This window comes from Pseudorca crassidens, chromosome 20, assembly GCF_039906515.1.
Source record: "Pseudorca crassidens isolate mPseCra1 chromosome 20, mPseCra1.hap1, whole genome shotgun sequence".
NCBI lineage: Eukaryota > Metazoa > Chordata > Mammalia > Artiodactyla > Delphinidae > Pseudorca > Pseudorca crassidens.
Window position 1 is genome coordinate 49,584,496 of NC_090315.1, and position 19,221 is coordinate 49,603,716.

Genomic DNA, 19,221 nt, shown 5'->3' on the forward strand with positions numbered 1-19,221 from the left:
GCCGGCCTAGGTGCCACTTCTGCAGGCCTGCCCGGTACATCCGTCCATCCATCCACCGAGCTCTGGGCGTCCTTGCGGCGGCCCCAGGACTCTGCAGCGCTCGCCGTTCTACCTCCGAGGCGGCAGGGGGCGGTGCGGGGCGGCCTGCCGCTATCCCGACAGTCCTCGCGCGAGCGCGCGGCTTTGAGCGGGCGGAAGAGCCGGCGCGAGGCCGGGCCGACGGGGGAAGGGGACTCGTGCGCCAGATGCCGCCATGCCCGGGGACAACCGCCGCATCCGCGGGCCCGAGGAGTCGCAGCCGCCGCAGTTGTACGCGACCGACGAGGACGAGGTGCCGGCCGCTCGCGACCCGACGCGGCTCCGGCCTGTGTACGCGCGCGCCGGGCTGTTGAGCCAGGCCAAGGGCTCGGCCTACCTGGAGGCGGGAGGCACCAAGGTGCTGTGCGCAGTGTCCGGCCCACGCCAGGTAGAGGGCGGTGAGCGCGGTGGCGGCCCGGCCGGAGCGGGCGGCGAGACCCCGGCCGCGCTGCGGGGCCGCCTGCTCTGCGACTTCCGCCGCGCGCCCTTCTCGGGCCGCCGGCGCCGCGCTCCCCCGGGTGGCAGCGAGGAGCGTGAGCTGGCGCTGGCGCTGCAGGAGGCGCTCGAGCCGGCCGTGCGCCTGGGCCGCTACCCGCGCGCGCAGCTCGAGGTGTCGGCGCTGCTGCTCGAGGACGGCGGCTCGGCGCTGGCCGCCGCGCTCACGGCTGCCGCGATCGCCCTGGCCGACGCGGGCATCGAGATGTACGACCTGGTGGTGGGCTGCGGCTTAAGCCGCGCGCCGGGGCCCGAGCCCACCTGGCTGCTGGACCCCACGCTGCTAGAGGAGGAACGCGCCGCCGCCGGCCTCACCGTGGCGCTTATGCCGGTGCTCAACCAGGTGGCCGGGCTGCTGGGCAGCGGGGAGGGCGGCCCGACCGAGAGCTGGGCGGAGGCCGTGCGCCTGGGTCTCGAGGGCTGCCAGCGCCTCTACCCCGTTTTGCAGCAGTGCTTAGTACGGGCCGCCCGCCGGAGGGGCGCCGCCACGCCGCCCTGAAGCAGAACCCTGAGCAAGGACGGACGCCGAGGACAGCTGCCGCTGTCCCCGAAAGGACCTGCACCGTCGGCTTGCAGACTGCGTGCGCCAAGCTGAGAACTCGGAGCACGGGAGAGGATCTAGGGAGGCGTGCTCAGAACTGATGCACTGGATAGCTGTGTTGGGATGATATTTTAAAAAACTGTTCCGTTAAAGGAACTTTTCGAATTGAGTTGGCTTCCAGCCACGACTCAGGTGAAGAAACCTGCGAATGCAGCTTGACCCCCCCCCCCCCCAAGTTGGAAGGGACTTCAGCTGGACTTACCTGGAAAGTGGAACCTGGAGCTAGTGTCTCGTAAGGGATGGACCCTATGCAGGCCAGCCAGTGACCCCCTCCTATATTATTGGGCTGCTTTTGAGAGAATGGACAAGGGGCCTGTGCTTTCCCACTTAATATCTGAGCTAAAACAAAAACTCTTTTATATCTGGAAAATTCTGTTGTTCTTGATACAGGATTTAAGAGAGCAAGGCTCTTCCGAGCTGGGTAGTGTGTTCTCAGACTCCTGGTGTCAAGGGCTTGGGACAGCATTGTATGTGTCCTGGGTCCCTCATCTAGTCTTGGCTCCTGGGAGAGGGCACTTGAATTGCCAGGAGTGAGAGTTTCTGGATGTTGGAGATGGAGTCTGGCCATTTTGTAGGGCAGAGCTGGCCTGTCTGACCACAAGGGTAAGATCTTCCCTTTGTGGCTCCTGATTCCTGCAGGTTTGTGCTCAGGTCTGGTTTGGAGAAAAGCGGGGCAGCTTGGTGCCCTTTCTGCCCTGGCTTGGTGTGAGCTTCTGAGCTTGTGTGTCTCGGGCCTGCTCAGCTTCTCTAGGAAGGGTTGGCCTGGGACAGCCAAAGGGCCAGAATAAGGCTTGGAGACCACACCGAGAACCGCTGATCAAGAGGAAAAAAATATAAATTTTATTTCCCCCCAGTGACATAATATATATTTCCAAAGCAGATCTGAAATACATGGTATCACATCAGCAAGAAACAAGATAGAAATGACACAAAAAGGATACCCCTATTGACACCCAGACAGGACTGAGGGCTCTGAGAGGGAGAAGAGCCGCTGGAACAGTACCTGCAGTCAGAGAGGGCTGATGGTGCTGCCGGGTGGGCCCCGTCCAGCTGCCCCTTCGACGAGTGGGCCTCAGCTTTCTAAGAATGGTGAGCTGGTGCTGGGCAGTTGCAGCCTCTTCCCTTCCCTGCCAGTCCCCAGACTGTCATCTGGAAACATGACCAAAGCTAAAGCCAGCACTTGGGGGGAGGCTTCCTGGCTGGTCTGGCTGAGCCGTGCCTCCATTTCTGTTGCCCTTGCTCCAGAATGGGTTGCATGGGTGCCACTGAGAGGCCTTTGGAAAATCACTCAAGGCAAGGAAAGGAACCACTAGGGAAGGTGCCTGGAGCTGATGAGCCTGGAGGGGTTACAACCTTCTACTGGCTGTCTTCCTGGTCTGCTGCATGATTCTTCACCTGTAGGAGAAGCAGAAGCAGGACTCTAGCCCCAAGGGCTGAGAGGTGTGGAATGTCTGGGAAAGGGAGGGCCATCTGCTAACAACTCCCAGTCTCTCACCCCCACCTCCCTTTCTTGGCAGCTTTGACATCTCAGTGCTACTGTAGATTCTTCCTGAGACTTGGGAACGGACCCAGGACCACCAGACAGAAGAAGGCATTTTCTGCACCTACCCCAGTCTTTTCCTAGATGTGATACAGTCTTGGGCAGCAGTAAGTGTCCCCTGGAGCCCACAGGCCATAGCTAGGCAAGTGGAGGAGAGGAAGCTCCTCACTACTAACCCCCCAGCAGCCCCAGCCTTGCTGAGATGGCCCTAGCAACAGTAGGGGCTTGGCCCATCTCAGGGACCACCAATAGGAGAGGAGGAAATGGTAGGGCAGGGAACATTTGGGCCCTTTGAAGCTGCACAAAAGGCTGTTATCAGATCCAGGTTTGGATATTCTCAGTCCAGGAAGGTCAGTGTGCTCCAGCTTTCCTGGGGAGTATGGTACAATGCAAGACAGCCCAAAGACTCTGGGGTAGCAGGTGGGCAGGGGCAGGCTTACCAGATGGTTTTTGGGCAAGGGATCTGGGGCTATGGGGCACATCTGTGATATTCCCTGTGCAATGCTCAAAGCCCCCTCCCCACCCACCTTCCAGGAGGAGATGTTATTTCAGCCCAGAACTGGCTCAGCTGCCCAGCTGTAGCCCCTGGTCCATTTGAGCCGACCAAGCCCAAATCAGGAGGGGAGAAAAAACAGGGCAGGGCCCCATCTTCTCCTGGGCATTGGCTGTGATGGAAGTCAGACACCTCCCCGCAACCACCATTGTGGTCTCCCACGCAAACCCAAGTCCCTCCTTTGCTCACAGAGAGGCCACAAGGAGGGTGAGAATGGGGGGAGGCGCCAGGCCACTCACTGCCTCCTCCAGGTCTGTGTTCTGGAAGCTGTCCGCCTCTGGATGGGCCCTCTGGCCCCTGGGCTCCTGCTGGGGATCAGTGGTTCTGCATGAGGAGCCTTTACTTCCAGAGCCCCTGTTCTGTTCACAGTCCTCTGTCCCTGCACAGGGAGAGTCACTGGTCAGTGGCTAGATTTGAAGGCCCCAGCTAACCCCAAAGATGCCACTTGATGCCCAGCACTGATCTAGGGAATCTAGGGCTCGAGAGGACAAGATGGGGATGGGCTGGGACACTGCTCTGGCTCCAGACAGCTGCTGAGTGGGTGGGGGTCATAGAACAATCTAGAAGCCAAAAAGGTCCTCAAGCCACAGAGACACTCAGAGGGAGTAGGGGGAAGTGAACTCCAGGGAGGGTGAGGAGGAGCCCTGCACCCAGGGAAAGCTGGAGGCAGGACCCCCTGGTACCTTCAGGAGTGGGAAAACCTGGAGCCTGCTAAGGGTGTGGCCTGGGCCCACACCTGGGGGGACCTGACCTGAAAGCTGGTCCCTCTGCTGGTCCATGCGCTCCACACTGTCCAACAGGCGGTCCACCTGGGCTTTGATCTGGCTCAGCTCTCCCCTGATGGAGTGCAGCTCCTCAGTCTGGACTGCTGGGAGAGGGGCCAGCGTTGGTATCAATCAGGTTCAGGAGGCAGAGGGCAGTGCTGCGAGGACTCCTGAACCCTCCCTCACTGCTAAGGGCCTCCCAGTTCTCCCCTAGCCCTGCAGCTGAGGGCTGTGCTCCCTCACTCACGCTTTATCTTGGGGGTCAGCTGACTGTTCCTGGGAGCCTTGTGGGGACTGAAGTTGCTCTTGACCCCCATGCCCATATGGGTCCTCCGGATCTTGATAGGCACACGGTTGATTGGTGGAGGGATCCTCTGGTATTCATACACCCTATGGACAGGATGGAGAGGGAGTCAGGCCAACTAGCCCCACCTGCTTGCCCAGAGGACTGAGGGGGCAGGACCCACCTACCTGTAGGGGAAATCTTCCCTGTATAGCTTGTAATCCAGGTCATAGTTGCTGTTGAAATAGAGATAAATGAGGAAAGGGTCATTGTCTAGGGCCAGAATCCTTGCCTCGACTCCAGTTTAATTTGGAGAAACTGATGTATGCAGCTTTTCCTTAGAATCCCAGGATTCTTCACCATAAGAGCCCCTAGGGACTTGACCAAGGTCACTTCGGGAGACCACAGCAAACCAGCTTCCCCATAGCTGGCCTCTGTTAGGGGCACGTTCCGGGTGCCTCCAGGTGGCAGGAGGGGGCGATTGCCCACAGGCTTCTGGCCAACCAGGTCTGGGCTGTCCACAGGCTCCTCTGCCTGACCCAGGCACTGCTGATCTTATTCTGGTTCTTAGTCTGGCAAAGGATGAAAGGGAAGAATTAAGTCAGGGCTCAAAGCCATGGAGAGAGCCTTTAATCCTTGCATGGGAATCGCCAGGATGCAGGGCTCAGCGCTGGCAGGGCCAGACAGTGGGGGTTAAGGGCCGTGCCCAGGCCACCTTCCCTTCGCTCCAGGCCCTGGGAGAGAGGCTGAGTCTGGAAGGTCCCAGGCTGTCACTGCCTGGCCTCACGCCTGCTCTCATGCACCATGCACCTCCAGGGAACTGGTGCCTAGGAGGGAAGGGAAGATGGGTGCAGAGGGACAGCTGGGTCTGGCTTGGGCAGGAATATCCTGTGGGGATACAGCTGCAGGCAGTTCGGGTGCAGCCTGAGGCTTCAGTTAAGGCAAGTGAGGAGCTGAGGGGGAGGAGAGGGGCTGCAAGCTGGGGGCAGTAAAGTTTCTGAAATAACTTTCTGGGACTGTGTGCCCACACCACCAGCTCAGGCCCAGCTGATGAGGGGCAAGGCCTATGGAAGCCACTGGAGCGGAATAGGGAACATTAGGGGGCCCCTTCCCCTTCATGCCGTGAGGTCCCCAAGCCTGTGGATGAGATTTCCGGCCACCCCCGTCCCCGCTTTCTGGCCTCAGGAAGTCCGGTGGGCGGCCCAGGAGCCACTGGGATGTTGATTCCGGTGGTGGGAGGCCCATCCTTGGAGAAAGGAAAGCGAGCCAGTGGAGCGCGGGAGGGCAGGTACCCATCCCTTCGGCGCTCTGGGGTTGGGGTCGGGGTCCGGGGCATGGTGCAGGAAACAGGCAGCCCCCTGAGGGTTGGCAACAACCAAGCTGGGACAGCTGGGGGCCAGGACAGAGCTCAAGGTTACGAGTCTCAGCTGAGTACGAGTCTCAGCTGAGCATGACCACTCCGGGAAAATTCTCGCTTGTCTGGCCCACCTTGGGTTGGCCATGGGGGCCCCCTCTCCCTGACTGGGTTGAAACCTCAGCAGAGATCAGACAGCTGGAGAGGAGGGGAGGGCGATGGGGAGGGACCAGTAGCCGACAACCTGAGCTACCTCGATGAACCCTATTCTACAACAGCATTGGTGATTCAGTGGTAGAATTCTTGCCTGCCACGTGGGAGGCCAGGGTTCAATTCCCAGCCAATGCAAGAAGCACACTTTTCTTTAAACACCTCTTCCTCACTTTTTTTCCTAAAATGACTTTTTAGAGTACCTAAAAATTAATGGTAAAGGAATGGTAATTCACTGACTGCTGAGCACAGACTCGGGAGCTACCGGAGTTGAGACAAAGGCAGGATGAGTTTGCGGGTTAGAGGTTAGGCGGTATTCGCTGCTCCAGCTTGCTGTAGGTAGAGGGTCCCTCCCGGTCTGGGGTCATCCCTGCTCTGCCCCTGCCCCCAGTCATCAGCCAGGGCTGAGGCCTGTGCCCTGGGTGTGTGACCTTGATTCTCTCTTCCTAAGGGGCAGTGGCCTGGTCACACAGGGTCTGCAGTCACATCTGTCCCCTGGTCTGGGCTAATGATTACAGTGCAAGCTGGGACTTCCCACAGTAAGAGAAATAAAATGCACCATCAGTATGACTCTGTGGGCAGAGGTCAAGCCACCTCCCTCAGTGTCGTCAGGGGCCAAGTGGGGGGAGGTGGGGGGGAGGGGACCTGGGGCAATCCTTCCACCACAAACCTTTCCCTCCAGGTTGACAAATGCCATTTTGAGACCCAAGACACAAGGCCTGGACTTGACCAGTTCTCATAGAGGAGTCATCCAACAACTCAGGGGCCACCAGAACCCCATCCCGAACCACCCCTCTTTGGGTGACTATCCAAAGGGGCCAGAGCCACAGCAACAGCCTGCTGCTGCTCCAGACATGCTGCCCTAGTCCCCAGAGAAGGGTTTCATTCTCCCCACTGGAGTCCCCTAGGGACACATGGGTCTTAAGGAAGCCACCCCTGCCCCAGGCCTTGAATGCCAGGCACCCCTCCGAATGGAATCTGAGCTCCTGCAGGACAGCTGGCATCACTCCCCATTGCTTCCCTGTTCTCCCACCTGCACCTACAGGACTGGGTCCGAGCCTGCTAGGCAAGGGGGTGGGGCGACATGAAATCTGGAGAAGGCAACTGGAACTGAAGAACTGAGAAAGGGTTAACGCAGCCTCAAAGCGGCCATGTGAAAAAGCACAGCAGAGAACTATGGGAAGAAACCACTTACCTCCCATCAGATGGATATTTACCAAACCATATCAACTCCCAGATGAGAGTCTTGCGCAGAAGACTCGAGGCAAACCAACACACCGCATATGCAATTCAGCATCACTGAGGAAACGCAAGCTTAAAAAACTACGAGTACACATCTACTCATCAGCCCAAAACAACACAGTGAAAAAGCAGTCCATGCCGGCAAAGATGATGTAGACCTGGCTGCCGCAGGCAGGGAGAGATTTGGCCTAATGACTCTTGAGGTCAGCCTGGAGGTACAGAGGCTTCTCAGAGTAGCCCCTACCCATTCCTGCCATCGCACTTCTGAGGAGATGAGACCCAAAAGAAACCAGAACCGGACTTCCCTGGTGTTGCAGTGGTTAAGAATCCGCCTGCCAATGCAGTGGACACAGGTTCGAGCCCTGGTCCAGGAAGATCCCACATGCTGTGGAAGCAACTAAGCCCGTGAGCCACAACTACTGAGCTCATGTGCCACAACTACTGAAGCCTGCTCGCCTAGAGCCCATGGTCTGCAACAAGACAAGCCACTGCAGTGAGAAGCCCGCACACTGCAATGAGGAGCAGCCCCGGCTCGCCGCAACTAGAGAAAGCCTGCACGCAGCAACGAAGACGCAACAGAGCCAAAAATAAGTAAATAAATAAGAAAAGTAAATTAAGTATAAAAAAAATTATAAAAAACCCCCACAAACAAACAAAAACCCAAAAGAAATCAGAACCTTCGGCAGCAGGCTGTTTACACAGTGCTGTACCTAACAGCAACCACCTGACGCACTGCCTCCCTGCCTCCCCCACTGGCAAGACAGAAACCACTCATATGCCCACAGACAGGCCAGGAGCTGATCACAGACATCACAGGCTACCAGCTGAGGGGACTAAGGGGCCACCGGTTCACACACACTGGTTACGCCTGTGAAAATGGCACGTTGGCTGGCAGAAGTTGGTGAGCTCCTTTCTAAACATGTTTAAAGGTTTCTTTAAAATTCCTTGAAGCTTTCCAAGTTAGAGGGAAGATTTCATCCAGAAGGGTTCCCATTGTCTACTTTCCAAACATGTATACCCAGAAAAAGGCCCCGAGCACCCCACAGGTGAGGCTCCCTTTGGAGGACTCACACCCCCGGGTCCAGGCGAGAGGAGAGGGCATCACCAGCAGGAGGGTGGCTGGGTTGTGTCAGCTAGAAGGGGCCTTGGAATGAGCTGGGTTGACCCCCCTCCACACACACACACACACCCCCCCCCCAGTTTACAGACAAAACCTGTGGCCAAGGGAGACCGGACCTCCTCTGGTACCACAGAGAGTAAGACGAGCAGCCTGGCCGGCTGGGCGGGCAGCACACTGAGCAAGCCTTCTGGGGTTCTCATTCTGTCTCAGGGGAGCCCAGAGCCCCAAACAAGCTGGTGATCAGACTCCCTCCCCGGTAGGCAACCCCAGGCAGACTCACCAGGAGATGGCTCTGCCCCATGGCCTCTTCTGGCCTGGCCGGGAAGGGCCGGGCTTGGGCTCCCGAGTCATGTCTCAATCTGAAAAGAGAGCCAAAGAGTGGGACAGAGCAGGAGAGAGAGAGGGAGGGGTGCAGGAAAATGGGGCCAAGTGCACATAGGCCCCGCTTGCCTCCTGGCTGGCCCTTCCCTGCTCCTCCGCTCTGAGGCGGTGGGCAGTGCCCCCTGAGAGGCAGTGCAGTGGAGCGCCCATCCCCAGTCAGTGGGCAGCCCGACCTGGCCTCCAGACCCTGGGCCCACGTATTCAGAGCTGGGCTCCAGCTCCAGAGGGCTCATCTCCATCCTCAGGGGACCATGGTTCTGAGACAAACAGTCCCTTTGGCTAACTTCAAAACGAAAAACCCCCGAGGCTGGGGAGGCTGCTCTACTGTTTCCCCCAAATTACCACGGGAATCAACCCCATCGCCCAGGCCTTGGAAGTTGGGGATGGTACCGTCAAAGGGCAGGAGAGGGGATGTCTGTGATCCTCTGAGGAGACACCCGTCCCTGGTTGGGTTAATTCTTGAGTGTTCTCCTGCTGCCTGTCTGCCCGCCCACAGGCCTGCCTGCTGCCAGGCCCACGCCCCACAGCTGCCTCTGGTCTAAGCTCCTGGGCTGGCTGCGTCTGAAACAGCCAGGGTGGCTCTGAGAAACAAAGCAAGCAGCCTGCCTGGTCTGGGGTGGGGACACCCCGCTGCCCTCTCTCTTGGTGGCAGGGGAGTCAAGAGTCAGCTGAACCCGATTTAGAGGAGGACTGAGAAGTCAAGCAAGGCAGCTGTCTGTGCACCAGTCACGGGCAGACTGTCTCCTTTCTGGGCTCCTTCAGTGTTCACCACTTGAGCACATAGCTCTATGCTCGTGGGAGACAGAGGAGAATCTGCTTCTTGCCGTATTCCCGCAGCTCACTTGGGGCCTGGCCACTTAGTAGGTGCTCAGTTGCTATCTGCTGAATAAATGAATGGAACTCCATTAAATAAATTCCAGCTTTTGCCTCTGGGTTTGGATCAGACCCCAGAGTTTCACCTGTGACCTCGAGGCCCCTCCCTGAGCCCCCCCCGCTTTCTTCCTGAATCTATGATCATCATCCGTGGCCCACTTTTAACTGCCAAGACAGCAACAAATGCGAGCCTTCTTTTCCTGTTCACAAGACTTCCTGCAACACAATCACCAAGAGCAGTTATCCAGCATCTGCTTGCTCATGGTGAGGAACAAGGAGACCAGCAACGATGTCCCTGAGGCATTGACAATCCAGATCAAGTGTTCATTTGGGAGGAAGCTGGCAATTCTGTACCCGCACCCTCAGCCCTTCTCTTCCATTCATGATCCTGCCTTATCCAATTATCCACTCAAGAACACATTAAACAGATATACATGCACCAAGAAAACAGCTGTACTTCCATGTTGTCTGGCTTTCTATGTCTGTTTCTTTGACTTTTGTATTTGCAATGTCCGGAGAGGACAGAAAAACAGACCCATGTCCACTGTGTAGGGCAACAGTGCATGAGCACTATGAAAATATATAAAGAAAATCTCATTTAAAACGGACTTGGGAAGCTCTGAAGAGGGAACTCGCACACATGTACCATTCATTGCAGTCTGTATAACCAGCAGGAAGAGGGAAGATAAGAATTATTTTGACGGAGGAGGACATTAATCACATGGGGATTTTATCTTCTGCCTTTTTTTTTTTTTTTTTAATATTTATTTAGGACTTCCCTGGTGGCGCAGTGGTTAAGAATCCACCTGCCAATGCAGGGGACACAGGCTTGAGCCCTGGTCCAGGAAGATCCCACATGCCGCAGAACAACTAAGCCCGTGCACCACAACTACTGAGCCTGCACTCTAGAGCCCGTGAGACACAACCACTGAGCCTGCATGCCACAACTACTCAAGCCCGTGTGCCTAGAACCCATGCTCTGCAACAAGAGAAGCCACCACGATGAGAAGCCCACACACCAATGAAGAGTAGCCCCTGCTCGCCGCAACTAGAAAAAGCCCGTGTGCAGCAACAAAGACCCAAAGCAGCCAAAAATAAAATTAAAAATAAATAACTTTAAATATATATATTTATTTGGCTGCACCAGGTCTTAGTTGTGGCACACAGGATCTTCATTGCCTCATGTGGCATGCAGGATCTAGTTCCCTGACCAGGGATCGAACCCGGGCCCCCTGCATTGGGAGCATGGAGTCTTAACCACCAGGGAAGTCCAGCTTGTGGGATCTTAGGGATTAAACCCAGGCCCTCAGCAGTGAAAGCACGGAGTCCTAACCACTGCCAGCGAATTCCCTCTCCTGCTTTAAAAAAAAAAAGGAAATTTCCTCCCTGCCCCAACAACAGCTCTCTTACCACCACTTGCAGCCAATGAGAAACTGCCACAGCCTTGAATGCTTGTTCTTTTCCAATGAGGTTTTGTTCAAAACGGCTCTCCCCAATTTCCCCCTAAAACTTAATAAAAGCAAGTGCCTCTCCTTTGTTCTCCAGGCTTGCCTATGATACATCATAACATACTTGTCCCAAATTGCAATTCTCTGTTATTTCTGAGTAAGCCTATTTTGCCAGTAAAATAACTGGATGTTTTATTTTAAAGGTTGACATTACATGGTGTCAGAAGTGGGATCCAGAGATGCCCTCTAATGACCTGGAGGCTGGTGAGCAAGCAGGTGTTGGTACCCATGAAGTTCATTGAGCTCACTGCTTTCTTGTCAACCCTGGAGTTTGAAGCTAAGTTTTTTCCTGAATCCAAGCTCTGCTCTCTTTGCATTTTGAACTCTCCAGCTTTACTGGAATCTGTTTTCATGAAGCTTTCTGGTAAGTCACCCTTCCTGTTCAAAGTGGGGAAAACATGGGATTCCTAGTATTTTTTTGTTTGTTTTTTAAAAAATCTATTTTATTTATTTATTGGCTGCATTGGGTCTTCGTTGCTGTGCATGGGCTTTCTCTAGTTGCAGCAAGCGGGTGCTACTCTTCGTTGTGGTTCACGGGCTTCTCATTGAGATGGCTTCTCTTGTTGCAGAGCACGGGCTCTAGGTGCGCGGGCTTCAGTAGTTGCAGCATGCGGGCTCAGTAGTTGTGGCTCATGGGCTTAGTTGCTCTGCGGCATGTGGGATCTTCCTGGACCAGGGCTCGATCCAGTGTCCCTTGCATTGGCAGGTGGATTCTTAACCACTGCGCCACCAGGGAAGCCCCAGTGCTTATTGTAACTTCTTGTTTTTCAAATTGTGATCACAGACCATTGGTGAATTTGATTAACGTTTAATTAAATAGAACATATACATATTGTCTGTACCTACATAGATAAATTAATAATATATATCTTCAATTTTATCTATAATTTATAGATAAATTTATTATAGATTTGTTTATTATCTATATATAAATAGAAGAGAATAGTTTCATAAAATGCAAAATAGAGTGCATGCATGACATACACTGAAAATAGGAAATACAGTTTATTTAACTTTTATTTCAGTTACTTATATGTTTTTATATACGTAAGTATATGCTGGGCCATAATATTTCTTACTGTGGAATGATCCAACACATTTGAAAGCAACTGCTCTTATACCACAGTAAATGGAGCAACAAAAGGGTCTTACAGCCAGCTGAAAAGGCCAATACAAGAACAACCACCCTTTCTGCCCTGGACACACTCAGTGATAACTTCTCAGTGCCAGGCCATAATCACTAGTTGATAGGCTCATACTTTGTTGCCTTGTCTTTTCAAATTTACAGCCAAGTAGCAATCCTTATTTAAAAGAACATACCCCATTTCTCTTTTTCTATTCTATTTTTTAATTGAAGTATAGTTGATATACACATCCCGCATTTCTTTTTTTTTACTTCAAGTATAGTTGATTTACAATATTGTGTTAGTTTCAGGTGTACAGCAAAGTGGTTCTTTTTTTATATATATACGTATTCTTTTTTGGTTTTTTCCCCATTATATGTTATTACAAGATATTGAATATAGTTTCTTGTGCTATACAGTAAATCCTTGTTGTTTCTCTATTTCATATATGGTAGTGTGTATCTGCTAATTCCATGCTCCTAACTTATCCCTTCCCCCTTCCCCTTTGGTAAACATAAGTTTGTTTTCTATGTTTGTGAGTCTGTTTCTCTTTCGTAAATAAGTTCATTTGTGTCATATTTTATTTTTTATTTTTATTTTTTTTGCGGTACGCGGGCCTCTCACTGTTGTGGCCTCTCCCGTTGCGGAGCACAGGCTCCGGACGCGCAGGCTCAGCAGCCATGGCTCATGGGCCCAGCGGCTCCGCGGCACGCGGGATCCTCCCAGACCGGGGCATGAACTCGCGTCCCCTGCATCGGCAGGCGGACTCTCAACCACTGCACCACCAGGGAAGCCCCAGCAAAGTAATCTTAAAAAGGGCTTAAATGAGGGAATTCTGTGGCAGTCCAGTGGTTAGGACTCTGTGCTTTCACTGCCAATGGCCCGGGTTCAATCCCTGGTTGGGGAACTAAGATCCCAGAAGCTGCACGGCCAAAAAAAAAAAGCAGCACTATTCTTGCTGTATTTTTGTAAATAATCAAGCCAAATTTACTACAAACAAATTAGTTTTACTATGATTATCTTTGCTAAAAAGGGTAATAATTATTGAGAGAGAAATTGTGTTTGCAACTTTGTAGATATTAGATTCTTGTCCTGTTAATGATAAAGTTTCAAGGTTTTTTTATACAGCTGTAAGCTGAACTAAACTCTTCTAGTTTCCTCAAATATCTGACTATAAACCTCCAAACTGTTTCCAATTTTCTCCCACCCTTCTGATTTGAAATCAGTAAGAACAAAGACTGCCCTTAAATGTCCTTGGAAGGGACTATACCAGGTCCTCCTCATTACCCAGATGGCAGCCAAACTTGAGACTCAAGCCTTGGGTGTACATCTCACAGTTAAAGAAGGCTGTAACTGACATCCAGTCCGATATAATCAAGCACTGGAGACCTCTGGATCAAATTTCACCAGGAATTGAAGCAGACAGCAACTGAAGGAGACAGCTTTCCCAAGATGACCAGAACAGGACTGTATACTCTTTCCTGCTGTTACTTCTTCCCTTATCCTCTCCCTCTTCTTCTTGGAAAGACCAAATGCTCTTGTCCGCATCACTCAATCTATTACAAAAGGAGGAAACTTATCAGTCCACTGATTCAAATGTTAATCTCATCCAAAAACACCCTCACAGACTCACCCAGTATAATATTTGGCCAAGTGTCTGGGTACCCCATGGCCCAATTAAGTTGACACATAAAATTAACCATCATAGGGACCAAGAATCAGGAAATGGGGTGGAGGTCTTTGCTCCATCTTCACCTCTCACAAAGATTCCCAGACAGATTTCCTAAGGGACACCCTCCTGTATTCCCCCAGGTTGTGAGTGCTTGACTGCACAGAACATGGGTAGGACAGTTAATGAATGGGAGTCATAATGAGTGACAGCAAATGACGCAAGGATGGGGAGGTTGGCAGTCCGGTGGGAAGACAGAAGAAGGCTGAAACAGAGAGGCCAAGCTGACGGAAGGACAAGAATAAGGAAAAAGGAGAGGAGCAGAAGGGGGTGGACATATTGAACAACTGGTCCCCAGAGTTCCTAGAGTTGACTCCCAGACACATCCACCCTGAATTCATGAGATGGATACAAAATAGTTCACTTATTTGCAAAGAGCTCCCAGAAAGAAAGAAAAGGGTAATTGTATCATCCCCAGTATTAAAATTGCAGTCGGCAGCTAACAGTGATTGAATTCCAGCTATTTGCCAAGCGTTGTGCCACAAACTTACATCCATCGTGTCATTTAATCCTCACAACAACCTTGCAGGGTAGCTGCTCCCCATCTTATAGAAAGGCTACCGAATGTGCCCAGGGTCACATGGAGAGCCACTTGAGAGGAGTGATGAGATCTCAGTCGCCTGCCTGGCAATCACTACGTGTTCCAAGAAGTTAGAGGACTTACTGAAAGACACTTACTGGTAGGCTTGGCTACAAGCATAGCCTGATTCTGTCAGGACCTCCAGGCCACACTGCCTTTGTACGGGATGTTCCATTACCCACCTTACCCTGCACAGACTCCGAAGGCTGGCGAGGCCCCTGGTTAGAGCGTGGGACGACAGGGCCAGTGCTGCAGGCCAGGGGCCCAGGGGCCCAGGTGTACCAAGTGGCTTCTTGCAGTGGACCTGAGTCATTCTCTTGGCCGTCCCACATCGGAGTCCCATTCCTGTGTTAGAGGTATCCCCCAGCTTGAAGACAGAGGCTGCCTCCCTGAAAGAAGCTGTAAATGCCCCTTTCTGCCTCCTTTTTCCAACCTCCCTTGAAGCAAGGTCCTGGGCACATGACGTGGCTCCTCCAATTAGAGCTACGTGCTCAACTTCAAGGTAAAGCTGCCAGTGGGAGAAGCTCATCTCAGCAATTGATGGCGGCAGTGGCAGCAGCTATATCCGGCTTTCAAAGGTGATGGCACCTCCATCCCTCGTTGGTGATGCCTGTTGTGGCATCTGTGCCCAGCAGAGGCAGTAGGGTCTCTTCCAGATCTGATCCTCCGACCTTCCAGAACTCCTGGGAGCTAACCAGTAACTTGGACATGTTCCTTTACTGCTTAGAGTCACCAGACTCTGTTGCTTACAGTTAAGAACCTTGATGGATACAAAAACAGGACTAGAGGTGGATGGAACAAGAAGCCCTGTGGGAAATGGGGGTGATGGAAGCCTGGCAAGTGGCCAGAGGACAGTGAAAGTTCAGCTAGTATTAAGGGACAGGATACCAGTAGCCCACAGCATGCCATGGCGAGACAGTTAATCCTGTGGTCCTCAGAACAAAGCGCCCATCAAGGGCAAGGCTTTCGGGACCTGGTGGCTCTTGCCATAGAAGAATATAAAGATTACCCTGAAGTCAAGGGCTGTTAGGCAGGCTGTGTGCTAACAGCACCAACAGCATAAAGGAAAGACAAGATCAAAGTCCAAATTTGCGGCTCAAGACATGGTTAGAAAATCAGGGAATTTTTATATCTTGTGGCTGCAAGGCTGAGAGAGTTACAACCCAAACTTAAGGCTTCATCAGTGGTTATAAAATGACACCATGAGGTGGCTTCACACTCTCTCTGGGTCTCTAGTTGGGAAAGAGTGGAGAGTGGGGAGCAGAGAGAGTGGAGGGCTTTGCGGGAAGCTGTGGAAGACTCAGGACCCCCACTGCTACAGAGGTTCCCTTGCCAGCCAAAGGGACTCTTCTTAGTCATTCTGAAGGTACTGGTAGCAGAAATTCACTAGCTCTTTGCCAAACCCAGATCCCTTTCCTCCTGGGTGCACATCTAGGTGGAGTTGCCCACCCTCCCTCGCAGTTAGTGTGCTGCATGGCTGAGGTGTGGCCAGTGGCAATGGGAGGGCGGGATGTGCACCGCTTTCATGCCTGACCCAAAGCATCCTCCAAGTGGCCATCAGCCCTCCTGCTTCCCAAGTTGGCCACCTGAATGCCAGTGCCCTGGGTGAGCCGGGAAGCCATGTGCTGTTGGTGGCAGGGCCTTGCTCAGCCTGGGTTCCCCCGCTCCATGGCACATGTGCAACCAGGCCAGCAGATAGCATTTCCTTAAAAAATATACTCTGTAATGACCTTGCCCTGAAGGAGACCCCTTGTGTGTCCTACCCCATCACCCCTCATTTTCTCCAGACTTAAATAACAAGTCATATCGCAGCAGACCCCAGGGGGCTGATGACTTCAAATCTGGGAGGAAGATATTGAAACACCAGAAGAACCATGAGATTTTGCTAATTTATATTGACAAAACCTGCAAAACGATCTGGGAATGGATTCTGAGGGTGGAGAGTGGGAAAGGAAGAAAATGTTAAATGGGGTTGAATTTTTTTTTTTTTTTTTTTAATTTGGCTGTGCCGGTTCTTAGTTGTGGCACGTGGGATCTTTAGCTGCGGCATGTGGGCTCTAGTTCCCTGACCAGGAATTGAACCCAGGCCCCCTGCACTGGGAGCACGGAGTCTAAACCACTGGATCACCAGGGAAGTCTGGTTGAACATACCGATATTTAGGATTCTATGGGGCTACCTTGAGTGGCTGGGATGGTTCCAATTGTTTGCTCTGAGGTTTGCTTAAACCCTGGACTCAATTGTGGCCGAATAATATTAGCTAAAAGCTAATAGATAATAATAATAATACAAATAAGAACTGGGCTTCCCTGGTGGCGCAGTGGTTGAGAGTCCGCCTGCCTATGCAGGGGACACGGGTTCGTGCCCCGGTCTGGGAAGATCCCACATGCCGCGGAGCGGCTGGGCCCGTGAGCCGTGGCCGCTGAGCCTGCGCGTCCGGAGCCCGTGCTCCGCAACGGGAAAGGCCACAACAGTGAGAGGCCCGCGTACCGCAAAAAAAAAAAAAAAAAAAAAAAAAAAAGAATAGCTAAAACTTACTGAGCATTTACTATCCTGCCAGGGACAGTTTTAAGCACTTCATTTATTTAACAAATTTACTGAGTTAACGAGTGAGGTTTAGATAGTCTAATGTTGATGGAGGAATAGAGAAATGAGGGCGCTGGCTCAGCCCAGCTGATATTCATCAGTGTTTACTCTCCCCAGGCTTTGTTTCAAACACTTTAATGTATTAACTCATTTTATTATCTTCATTTTACAGAAGAGGATCATGAGACAGAGAGATGTTTTAGGGTGACCAGCTGTCCTGGTGTGTCTAGGATGGAGAGGTTTCCCAGCATGTGGGACTTTGAGTGCTAAAACCAGGACAGTTCCAGGCAAACTGGAACAGTGGGTCCACCTAGGTGTTAATAACTTGACCAAAGTCACACAGTTAGTGAGTGGCAGAGCCTGTCCTCCAATTCAGGTAGCCTGACTTTAGACCCGAACTCTGCTTCTGCCAGTGGTTCACACACCTGAGCCTGCATCTGAAGTGGCTGGAGATCTTGTTAAAACTCAGATTAGGTTTGGGGCAGCTGAAAATCTGCTCGTCTAACAAGTTCCCAGGTGATGCCGATGCTGCTGGCCCGTGGACCAACATGGAGGACCGCGGCGTTCGGCTACCTCGCCTCCAGATGAGAATGTTGGAATGGACTTTTCAGGTAGGACCTGCTCACTGACACCCCAACCTAGAAACCCTGGGACGGCCCCAAGCGCGTCCTTTGCCGAGGCACTGAGAAATATATTGGTGAGGGAAGCACTGTAGCGCCAGGAGTGCTGATGGGAGAGGCTGCAGCTGAATGGGAATCTGGCGTCTGGGGTGTTAGAGGCTCAGAAGGGCATTGGATTGCCAACCTTAGTTGCCATAAAGGTGGCTCCTGTGTCGCTGCTGTCAGAGCAGGCTCTGCATTTCCTGTGCCTGGCAGCAGCGGCATGGGAGTCTACCCAGATGGGCTTTGCAGCAGAATTTGGAGCACTATTTCTGGGCTACAGAGGCCCCAGCACGTCTCTCTCACTCTCCCTAGGATCCTGTGACCAGCCATTATACTTAAAAAAAAAAAAAAGTGAAATTTACGTAATGCAAAATTAACCAATTCAGTGGCATTTAATACATTTACAGTGTTGTACAACCACCACCTCTATCTAAATTCCAAAACATTTTTATCATTTCAAAATAAAACCCATACCCTCATTTTCCTGTTTCCCTTGGCAACCACCCGTCTCTGCGTCTATGGATTTACCTTTTCTGAGTAGTTCAGATAAGTGGAATCATGCAATATGTGACCTTTTGTGACTAGCTTCTTTCACTTAAAATGTTTTCAAGGTTCGTCCACCTGGTAGCATGTATCAGTACTTCATCCCTTTTAATGGTTGATTTAATATTGCATTGCATGTATACACCACGATTTGTTAGCTACTCATCCATTGATGGACTTTTGGGTTGTTTCTACCTCTTGGCTATTGGCTATTGTGAATAATGCTGCTATGAACTTTGTGTTTTAAGGATTTATTTGAGCACTTGTTTTCGTTTCTCTTGGGTACATACCTAGGAGTGGAATTGTTGGGTCATATGGTAGTTGTGTTTAATTTTTTAAAATTAATTAAGTTATTTATTTTTGGCTGCGTTGGGTCCTCGTTGCTGCGTGCAGGCTTTCTCTAGTTGTGGTGAGCAGGGGTTACTCTTTGTTGCGGTGCGTGGGCTTCTCATTGCAGTGGCTTCTCTTGTTGTGGAGCACAGGCTCTAGGTGCGCGGGCTTCAGTAGTTGTGGAATGCGGGCCCTAGAGCGCAAGCTCAGTAGTTGTGGTGCACAGGCTTAGTTGCTCCGCGGCATGTGAGATCTTCCCGGACAAGGGATCGAACCTGCATCCCCTGCATTGGCAGGTGGATTCTTAACCACTGTGCCACCAGGGAAGTCCTGTTTAACTTTTTGAACAATCGCCAAACTATTTTTCACCATGGCTGCACCGTTTTACATTCCCCAGCAATGTATGAGGGTTCCAATGGGTCCCCACCCTCATCAACACTTGTTATTGTGTTTCGTTGCTAACAGCCACCCTAATGGGTGTGAAGTGGTGTCTCACCGTGGTTTCTATTTGGATTTCCTAATGACTAGTGATGTTGAACATCTTTTCATGTGCTTATTGGCCATTTGTATATCTTCTTTGGAGAACTGTCTATTCAAGTCCTTTGCCCATTTAAAAATCATTGCCCTTTTGATAAATCCCTTTTCTGCCATGACTAGCCAGGGCTGT

The 19,221-nt window shown here is 52.0% G+C and overlaps 2 protein-coding genes and 1 non-coding gene across 4 annotated transcripts; 2 read left to right on the plus strand and 1 right to left on the minus strand.

Annotated features, from left to right (window-relative positions):
- Window positions 1-169: 169 nt before the first annotated feature.
- EXOSC6 (exosome component 6) lies at window positions 170-13,705 on the plus strand. Of its 2 annotated transcripts, none has more exons than XM_067721046.1 (3): window positions 170-2,821; window positions 11,146-11,366; window positions 13,353-13,705. In XM_067721046.1, exon 1 carries the CDS (start codon window positions 254-256, stop codon window positions 1,070-1,072), a length of 819 nt encoding a protein of 272 aa, XP_067577147.1. In that variant the 5' UTR covers window positions 170-253; the 3' UTR covers window positions 1,073-2,821; window positions 11,146-11,366; window positions 13,353-13,705. The 2 variants fall into 2 exon arrangements, with proteins under 2 accessions (XP_067577147.1, XP_067577148.1); XM_067721047.1 differs by lacking the exon at window positions 13,353-13,705 and having other exon boundaries at window positions 170-2,263; window positions 2,692-2,821; window positions 11,146-11,452.
- On the minus strand, window positions 2,437-8,738 carry LOC137215606 (RNA-binding Raly-like protein). The gene is made up of 6 exons (XM_067721053.1): window positions 8,521-8,738; window positions 4,503-4,550; window positions 4,279-4,421; window positions 4,019-4,132; window positions 3,507-3,646; window positions 2,437-2,569 (listed from the first exon to the last, which is right to left on the minus strand). The coding sequence occupies exons 1-6, from the start codon at window positions 8,589-8,591 to the stop codon at window positions 2,531-2,533; spliced, it is 555 nt and encodes a 184-aa protein (XP_067577154.1). The 5' UTR covers window positions 8,592-8,738; the 3' UTR covers window positions 2,437-2,530.
- On the plus strand, window positions 5,946-6,016 carry TRNAG-GCC (transfer RNA glycine (anticodon GCC)). Its single transcript has one exon. It is a non-coding gene; the product is annotated as a tRNA-Gly (tRNA).
- Window positions 13,706-19,221: the final 5,516 nt, after the last annotated feature.